The sequence below is a fragment of the Dipodomys ordii genome, unplaced genomic scaffold (genome assembly GCF_000151885.1).
Source record: "Dipodomys ordii isolate 6190 unplaced genomic scaffold, Dord_2.0 Scaffold95, whole genome shotgun sequence".
In the NCBI taxonomy this organism is placed as follows: Eukaryota; Metazoa; Chordata; class Mammalia; order Rodentia; family Heteromyidae; genus Dipodomys; species Dipodomys ordii.
Window position 1 is genome coordinate 3,570,383 of NW_012267311.1, and position 9,666 is coordinate 3,580,048.

Sequence of the window (9,666 nt, forward strand, 5' to 3'; positions counted from 1 at the left end):
TATCAGACCATCTCTAACCACCTCAGAACACACCTGTGACATAGCTTCTCACCTCTGTTCCATTCTCCCTACTAAATCCAAGGGATTAAATGCTTGTAGTCTGGAAGATGGCTGAAGTATACTAAAGCTCAGTCTTTCTGTGGCTGCCATAGAAAATCTCTGTCCTTTTTGCCTCTTTATTTGACCTACAGGGGTGAGTGACTGGACTTGACATGTACAAGTCCTAGTGTTATGGCCTGGGTCTGAAATCTCTGGCGTGATGCCCTCCACCTTTACTGCATATTACAGAAGAACTTGTCATTCTGATCAATTGTGTTTATTTAGGCACTAGAGGGCAGTGCGGAGGGCAGTGGAGGGGTTGGCCCAGCACTGAGGCAGAGCCTTGTCTGGAGCGCAGGCGAAGCTTATTGCCTGGGGAAGGAGGACCTGCTAAGGAGGCTGTGCCCACTGGGCTCTCAGTAGGATCAGGCTGGACCTTGGGGTGCTCCATTGGCTTCTTTGTCTTGGTTCTCTTCATGGGACTTGGGGCATGAGCCAGGCTGCGTAGGACATTTTCCATTCTGGGTTTGGCTTTCTTGCCAGCTGTAGAAAATGTAGATTCCAGGTGCCCTTTGCCTTTCATCTCGGGGCTCACACAGTATAGAAAGGATTGTGTCTTACTTCTCAGGCCAGTGTCTGCAAGTCTGGTCTCCCTGTGAGCAGGGGCTGGCCTCATTAGCCCCTTCAAAACCTGACCTTTGCAAGCTGGGCTCTGCAAAAGCTGATCCCGAGTTGGTTGGTCCAGGAAAGGCTGGCCCTGGGGAGCGTGGGCTGCCACAGGCTGCGCGTTGTTGGGGGTCCTTTCAGGTGAGAGGATGCCATTTGGATTGGTTTGTCTGTGAAGCAAGTCAGGCTCAGATTCTCTTCTTCTAGGAACTCCTGACAGTGGCTTTGGGAGTTTAGCTTGGGAATTTTGTTGGCAGGGCTTCACAGGATGAAAACCGTATTTCCATCGCCATGAGCCTTGGGGTGTCTTGTTCAGGAGTATCCCCACTGGCCTCTGAACTTGGGCATGGTGTCTGTCCTCAAACCCAGCATCTCTTCCTCCAAAGTCTCCTGCTGCCTCGAGCTTCTCTGGGTGGTCCTCTCTCTTTCTTGCCAGCATGGACACATGGGCTGAGGCCTTGCTTTTCCCAGGGCTTTGGGGCTCAGGGCCCCTGGGTTTCTCCAGGCTGGGGTGGCTCACATTGGTCTGAACCTGAACACAAAACACCTGAGACTCAGTCATGTCCTCATAAGGTTGGGGGATCTTGGAGACCCAGGGGACAAAACTAGGGGGCACGGCTTTCAGACCAGGGTGTTTTTGGTTGTGCTGCATTGCATCTAGTTCAGTGGCCTGCTTTTCTTTAGGGTGGAGCCACTCTGAAGCTGGGGCAGGAGGAGAGCACAGAGGGGTAGGTAGTTCCTGGAGCACTGTGTTTCCGTGGTGTTTCTTACTCTGAGGACACTCCTGTGTTGATTTGTTCTCTGGAACTGCTACATTTGGTTTCCTGGACTTCCTTGCACCTTCAGGAATTCCCAATCGTATCTCTAGGACCTTTTTCTTCAGGTGGAAATTTAAGTTTGCAAGCATATGCACTTTGAATGAAGAGCCAGCAGAATATATCTTTCCCTTTGGAGACCATGTTTTAGTGTTTGCTTCCATCTGAAGTTCAAGCTGGGACTTTTCTGCAGTGTCTTTCCAAGGTTTATCATCTTGAAAGCATGGTCCAGATCTCTTACCTGAGGCTTCAAGGGAATGCATCTGAGCCAGAGGCTCTGGTGGGATTGTAATAGGCATAGGCACCATATCTGTGATGATAGGTTGGCTAGTGGTTGCTGGGCATTTGACTTTAGAGAGACTCACATAGTAAACAACAGGCAGGCCTGACAGAAAGGCCAGATACTTATGCCGTAAAGTTGTCTCCAGTTTCTCAATGGTTTCCTCAGGCAGGGTTTGGAGCAGCTGATGGTGTTTAGTAGTAGTATTTGATAAGGCTTGTTGCTGCTGGCCAAGGGCCACTGGTTTACAGGGCGTTACTTTGTGATATAGATCAGGTTCACTTGCTGCCTGCAGCTCCAGAGGCTGCCCTTGTAGCATGTCAGCGAAGGGAGCCATTGCTAGCACCCCAGGAATTCTGCATTCCCAGGAACTGTATACAAGATCAGGGACCTTGCCCTGGTGAATCTGCCCACATTTGGAATCAATGTGGCTTTGCAACATTGCCTGAGCTTGGACAAAAAAATGTGGCATGGGGACAGACACTTGTGAAATCATGGGGGAGAAGAGACAACCATCTCCTTTAGCCTCTGGGGCCCCAGGCTTGGAGATGCTCATGTTGGGTAGGGCTTTGTTGCTCCAGGACAGGGGCTGCTGGCCAGTGGAGGAATGAACCAACTGGATGGACTTCTGTATCTTCTCAGGCAGGCCCCAGCGAAGGTGCATCAAGTGTTTCTGGAGGTGGAATCCCAGTAGCTTGTGGGCATGCTCTGGGAAGAAGTGGAGTTCTCTGGTGAGGATTGAGAAGGGCTTCCCTGACCAGGAAGCTTTCACAATCTCACAGGACTGGACTTTGTTATGCAGTTCACACCGCACGGGGCTCTGGGCATGCTGAGATGGATGCAAGGCAGCTGGCAGGCCCCACTGGAGCTGGAGCTGCCTCTGCAGCAGGTGCCATTCTAAGGCTTCACACTCAGCCAGAGTCAGAATTGGGACGGTGATCAGAGCCTCCTGATGCTGGGTTGGATACTCCCCATTTGGACAAGGTGGGGAGGGGGTGACTTGAGCTAACACAAGGCCAGGCTGACTCAGCAAGGGGAGGTAGGAGAGGTCTTTGAAGAGATGAAGATCCTTCAAAGACAGCTTGGACATATTTTTGGAGAGTCGTTGAGGGCCTAAGAAAATGGCAACCAGGGACTCACTGTGTAGAGAAGGTAGGCCACAGAATAGCTGGTGGTATCTTTGCCACACGCTGCTCCTTGAGTCATTAGTCTGTCTTTTAGGCAGTGGACGGTGGCCACTTATTACTGCCACTGCTCTACAGGGCAGGGGGTGTACCTTACAATTCTGGTTTTGTTGGACTCTTTTCCCTAGGCTTGTAACAGACCACTCAGAAACCCAGAGGGATTGTGTGTGCTGATAAGCCAAACATGAATGCCAGGACTGGTAGGGTATGGTACCAATTATGTGAGCAGTGACTTTAGAAGTACTACTTGGGAAGGAGCAAGTCTGTAGGTTTTTTCTAGATAGGCAAAACAAAGTTGGATCTGGCATAAGCTCCCTTAGAGAATTTTCCACACGTCTGGGGAGTCCCCACTTCTGGAAGTGGATCCATTTTTTTACATGTACTTCGAGAAGCCTCAGTACTTCAGGACACAGGAATGCCAGGTGGGTAGGGAGGAATAAACCTATGTGCAAGGCTGTAGGATGTGTCTGTTTAGTGATCTTTGAGTTCAATGGCAGAAAAGAGTCTTGGGCCTTTAGACGATAGTGTTGTTTGTTCCCCTGGGCACAGTTAGCAGTGATCTGTATCTCCTGCTCATTCACTGTAATCATAGTTCCCTCAAATCTTGAAGAAGCCACCATCTCTGAGTCCAGGGACGTCTCTGGCAACTGAATGTCCTGCACTAGTTGGAGATGATCAGCCCAGTATTCTTGGATGCTGACTACATTGGTTGGCTGAGCTAAATGTTCTGTTAGTTCTGTTTGTCTTGGGGTTACAGTTGCCAGTGAAATATCTCCAGAGTTCTGGGAATGAAGCTCCAGATTCTGCTCAAAAGACATGTTTGACCTGGGCAACATCTTTATATCAGATGGCCCCAGTAAAGTGGTGGAGAATTGGTTGGTGTCAGCCTTCAGCAACTCCTGAATCTCCAGAGCTGCAGTATTGCAGATTTTGCAGTGGGGATCTGCACACAGGAGCTTCCGCACGCTTTTCTCTTGAGGAAGCCAGCCCTGGCTGGGAAGAGAAGCATGTTAACAATAGAGGATTCTGCCTCCTTGGAAGTGTGGGGCTGGGGATACTGCACCATTCTCAGTCCTACAGGTTCTCTAGGCCTACACTGTGGAAAATGAGCTCCTTGTAGGAGCTCCTCATTCTGAGAAGTAGCAGATATTCATGCTACTATACCCATTATATTAAGAAACCTTAAGAATAAGATGGCAGACTGTCCTCTGAAAGTGTAAGGCCCAGGAAGTGACCTCCCTGAAGTCAGATCACAGAAGCCAATGTGAGAAAAGTTCAGCCTTGGGACTCTGCCCTAGCATAGCTAGCTGTAAAGAGAAGCTGACCCTGATGACTTCTTTATTCAGAATCCATTCTCTTGGCTGCATAATTTGAGTTCAACCCATATAATTTCTTTTGTGAATGATACACTAGTTGAATCCTGAATTACAGAGCTATTGTGACCCTAGCACAGAGTAGAATTGGGTGACCTGCTTTTCCCTCCTGAGACACCTGAACTTCACTCTGTCTGGGCAACCTTTCAGCCAGTCAAGTAGACTCCCTTCATGTATGTCTCTTCCCAGGCATTATCCCTCTCCTCATCCCTGCCCCATGCCAGACCAAGAATTCTTCATGGACCAGGCTGGGAGTTGGGAAACTGCAAAGGGTAAGAAATCACCTTTTCATGACAGACAGCAGTTTCTGGGGCTTCTCAGCTTCTCCTTGGGCAAATCTCCTAGCTGAGAAATAAGACACAGTGTTATATGTTATGGAAGTATTTTCAGGGACACCCTATAATAAGCAAAACAGTCAGGCCTTTATTTGGCCTAGGGCACTGAAGATGTAAGAGTCATGTTTGTTTATACCATTACCAGTTACAACATGCTGTCTCTTACCAAAAATAATTTTTTCAATATTATACCTGATTTTTTAGGTAAGGCGTGAGCTGAATTGCACAAGGTCAGAAAACTAGTAAACAACAGTTAAGGATATCTATCTTGTTTTAATTCTTTAGTCTTAAATGAATTAAGAGAATTTTGGAACATTTCTAATTTTTGGCCATTCTGTTTTCCCATCTAGAGACATAAAAGTTAAGTGGTTACAACACACATTTCCTGGCACCAAGGGTCACAGAAGAACAGGAGCCATAGGAAGCCTGCCTTAGTCAGAGAAGAGATTGACACTTTACCTCTTGATGCTCTAGCCCTTTGCCTGACCTTTCGGTGATGCTAAAAAAAAAAAAGTGAGAGAAAATAGTATTAGCATGTGAAGCTATTTCACAATCACATTTCACACGTTTGGTGTCCAAAATGAGATAAAGATCACAAACACGTGCTTTTCCTTTTCTATGTACCTGTCCGTATTTTATATATTCCTGTCCATTGCCTTTTCCTCCATTCCACCAATTTTGTACCCCAATACTTCCCTTCTCTGGCTATCTTTGATTTACTTTGAGGCTCTCTATTCTCTTTCCTCGGGGCTGGGAAGGTGGCTCAGTGGTAGAGCGCTTGCCCTGCATGCATGAGGACCTGGGTACGATTCCTCAGCACCACATAAGCAAAAAGAAAAAAGCTAGAAATGGTGCTGTGGCTCAAGTGGTAGAGCGCTAGCCTTGAGCTGAAGAGCTGAGGGACAGTGCCCCGGCCCAGAGTTCAGGCCCCACGACCGGACCCAAAAAACAAACAATCAAAATCTATTCTCTTTCCTCCTGTCCCCAATCACATGACAAATCCTGCAGGGAGCTGAAGATGGACTCAAGGGGGAAAAGCTGAACAAATTAAAGGAAGAGTGTTTCTGACAACCCAAAGACTTCTGCTTACAAAGTTTTCCAAGGAGAAAGCTCTCCCATTCGGGGGAGGGGCACTTCTGAAATCCTATGTTTTTTATATTTAGTTCTAAACTCAAGCCAAATAGGGAAGTTCTTGGGTTTTCAATTAGTGTATATTGTCTGGAGGACCAGGTAAATAGGTTCAGAGAAGCAAGCACCATGTGTGTTTCCCTTACTTCTCCAATACTTTATTCTTTCTTTTTTCTCGATTGTGGGGCCTGAACTCTGGGTCTGGGCACTGTCCCTTCACTCTTCAGCTCAAGGCTAACGCCCTACCACTTGAGCTACAGTGCCACTTCCAGTTTTTTCTGCTTATGTGGTGCTGAGGAATTGAACCCAGGGCCTCATGCATGCAAGGTAAGTACTCTACCACTGAGCCACCTTCCCAGCCCCTCTTTTATTCTTTTATAAACACTTGAGTTAAAAGTTAATGTATGGTATAAATGTAGGGATGGAAGAAATATGGAGAAACAGAGAATTTAAAGGTTTCTCTGAGATTTGAATTAGTTCAGCTGAGATCAGAGCGTCTCCCTACCCGGCAGCATCTCTTTTTAGGTTCATGCCTCACTCCATGGTAACTCCTTGTCACGTGCCAGACAATTAGAATAATGACAAAGATGGAGCCATAAGCATATAAGGGATATCCAATGCTCCACAGCACTTCTGTTTGGCTCAACATAGTTTACATCTTATTAGCATGAGGAAACCAGCCATCCCCCTGTCTATGAGTTTAAGGTCCTTATGAGTAATGACACTCAGTGCTGGACCCTATCATATCCACCTCACAGAGGGCAGAACCAAGCCAAGCAGACTGCATCACAAAGCCCTTCTGTTTCCCAAGGGAAGTGCAGTGGTGATTCAGTCTGTGGATGGTGTGTGGTCCTGCGTTAAGGTTACATAGTCTGCATCTATACATGCCACACTCACATGCTGTGTCTACTTCCCACTTTCTCTTTACTACCACATTGGCTTGTATTTCTCCTTCATAAGAACTATCACCTGTCCCTAGAAAATTATATGCTTTAGTATATAATTCACCTGGTGAGAAAGAGTGGCTGAAATGTTTAGCAACTCAGTCAGCCTGGATAGTCTGTTAGACTCTTAATCCAATTAACCTGCAACAAGCTAGAACTGGAGGTGTATGTAGCTCAAGTGTTAGAGCACCAGCCTTAAGTGAAAGAGCGAAGGGAGAGTGCTGTGTATTGGTGTGGATATGCATGCACAACAGAAAGAAAAGGGAGTGGCTGAGTCAGAGGACCCTCCACCAATTCTGCCACCTCTCCTGCAAATGTAGCCAAGAAGCACATAGGAACATGACTATGGCTTAGAAATGGAGAGCTTTAAGCTGTGCACTAGTGCTTCACACCTGTAGCCCTAACTGTGCAGGAGGCTGGGATCTGAGGTGCTGTGGCTTGAATACTTGGTTTTATGCTCTGTACGTGGCTAGATGGAGCTATACTTCCAGCTATTAGGCTAGTTAATTGGAATAAAAAAATATATTAACAGGGCTGGGAAGGTGGCTCAGTGGTTAAAGCGCTTGCCTTGCATGCCTGAGGCCCTGAGTTCGATTCCTCAGCACCACATAAGCAAAAACAAAAAAGCCGGAAGTGGCGCTGTGGCTCAAGTGGTAGAGCGCTAGCCTTCAGCTGAAGAACTGAGGGACAGCGCCCAGGCCCAGAGTTCAGGCCCCATGACCGGACCCCCCAAAAAAAAATACTAACATATGTATGCAACTGGCATCCCAGAAGCAAAAAAGAGAGACAATGAAACAAAATAGAAGAAATAACAAGGTAAATTTCTAAATTTATGTTATATACTAAGCCAAAAATCCTAGAAGCAGTAGAACTTTGGAGATTTACTAAGTAATAACATTGTACCGAAATCTCCAATTATTATTATTATTTTTTGGATCCGGTTGTAGGGCCTGAACTCTGGGCCTGGGTGCTGTCCCTTAGCTCTTCAGCTCAAGGCTAGCGCTCTACCACTTGAGCCACAGCGCCACTTCCGGCTCTTTTCTCTTTTTGCTTATATGGTGCTGAGGAATCGAACCCAGGGCCTCAGGCTTGCAAGGCAAGCGCTCTACCACTGAGCCACCTTCCCAGCCCCCCTTTTTTTTTTTGCTTATGTGGTGCTGAGGAATTGAACCCAGGGCCTCATGCATGCAAGGCAAGAGCTCTACCACTGAGCCACCTTCCCATCCCCCTCCAAATGTTTTATCTGATGAAAAAGATGATTAATTTATGGCATGCCACTTCCACTCACTTTCATCTCTCACATATTTTGCTGTGTGGAAGAGAAAAGATTCACGCTCCAGCATGTATGCTGGAATATGCACTGGAGTACTTAGAGCTTTAGAAAATTGTCAGATTGAGATCTGCTGCTCTAAAGAACAGATCTTGCCAAGATCAGGTAATCTTTGTTTCCAGTAGATAGAGGAGGATTATAGTATCTGTCATGATGAGAGAGTTTGTTTTCATCCAGGACCATGTGACATACTACTCATTAATCATCTGTTCCAAATGCCAGACAGGTTGGTGTTTAGCGGGAAACCAGAGATTAATTACAACTTGAAGTGAAGACATTAGCATAAGAAAGGAGAGAAGGTCATCAACTAATTAGCAGGCTTGGGCAGAAGTGGGTATCATTGTTAGCATGATTGCAGAAGATGGCAGGTGTACAGAGTACATAGAGATAGGAAGGATTAGGGAAATCAGCTGTTTGACTGTGCTCCATGACCCACAGCTGAGATCAGGAAAGGGTTAAAATTGGCTACATAGCAGGCTTCCATCCTGGAATATTCTTTTAATTCTGGCCAGGCCTTTCCTCTCTTTTCCCCCATACCTTGTTTCTGGAATCCAAAGCTCCATTGTCCAAGACTTTGAGCTGTGACCAAAAGGACCAGTGGACAGGCTAGAGGCCTACTTTTCTTTCCACCCATCCATCAACTTCACTTTATTGGCTAGTTCTGAAATGTATGAAGTAGATGCTGATTCTCTTGGGAGAACAAAAAAAACTAACAGAATTTAATAGCTTTTTTGGGAAAAATAATATTTACAGTAAGTAAGTAATTAGAATAAGGTTATGGGAAAAACAGCATGTGAAATTATTTGCCCACCATGAGCATAGCTGTGTAAAAATGTACCAAAGAGAAAAACAAGAAGTATACTCTTGTCATCTCAGCACTTGACAAGCCTGAGATGAGAAGGATGGCAAGTTTGATCCGAGGCTAAGATCTCTAGCAAGACCTGTCTTCTTTGTGGTTTAATTATTATACTATTATTATTAATATTATTTTTTGCAGGTCCTGGGCCTTGAACTCAGGACCTGGGTGCTGTGCCTGAGCTTCTTTGTACTCAAGGCTAGTGCTTTACCACTTGAGCCACAGTGCACTTGTCAGCGTTAGCTGAGTAGTTTATTGGAAATAAGAGTTTCATAGGGTTTTCTATCTGAGCTGGCTTTGAACCATGATCCTCAGATTTCAGCTTCCTGACTAGTTGGGTTTACAGGCATGAGCCACTGGTGCCCAGCTAGTTCTATTATCTTTTTTTTTTTTGGGGTCCGGTTGTGGGGTCTGAACTCTGGGCCTGGATGCTGTCCCTCAGCTTTTCAGCTCAAGGCTAGCGCTCTACCACTTGAGCCACATCGCCACTTCCGGCTTTTTTCTTTTTGCTTATATGGTGCTGAGGAATCGAACCCAGGGCCTCAGGCATGCAAGGCAAGCACTCTACTACTGAGCCACCTTCCCAGCCCCATCTATTATCTTTAAGTAGTTGTACAAAAGGGTTATAATTCAGTATGTCAGTTTACAAACTCAATACATCTTGATCAGTGCCACCCTTATCATTCTTCTCCATCTCTCCCAACCTCATCCATCAT

General features: G+C 46.2%; 1 protein-coding gene across 1 annotated transcript; it reads right to left on the reverse strand.

The window, feature by feature from the left end:
* Positions 1 to 316: 316 nt before the first annotated feature.
* On the reverse strand, positions 317 to 6,469 carry Fam205a (family with sequence similarity 205, member A). Its single transcript, XM_013026572.1, has 4 exons — positions 6,326 to 6,469; positions 5,152 to 5,191; positions 4,642 to 4,702; positions 317 to 3,977 (listed from the first exon to the last, which is right to left on the reverse strand). Exons 1-4 carry the CDS (start codon positions 6,467 to 6,469, stop codon positions 317 to 319), a joined length of 3,906 nt encoding a protein of 1,301 aa, XP_012882026.1.
* Between the last annotated feature and the right edge of the window lie 3,197 nt (positions 6,470 to 9,666).

What these genes read in the sequence shown, in the direction of transcription:
- Fam205a (XM_013026572.1), bottom strand. Translation starts at nt 6,469, where the DNA reads ATGTTGAGCCAAACAGAAGTGCTGTGGAGCATTGGATATCCCTTATAT. An exon ending in CTAAAAAGAGATGCTGCCGG is followed by an intron (nt 5,192 to 6,325) that starts GTAGGGAGACGC and finishes TTTTTTTTTTAG; the next exon opens with CATCACCGAAAGGTCAGGCA. An exon ending in CTGCTGTCTGTCATGAAAAG is followed by an intron (nt 3,978 to 4,641) that starts GTGATTTCTTAC and finishes TTCTCTTCCCAG; the next exon opens with CCAGGGCTGGCTTCCTCAAG.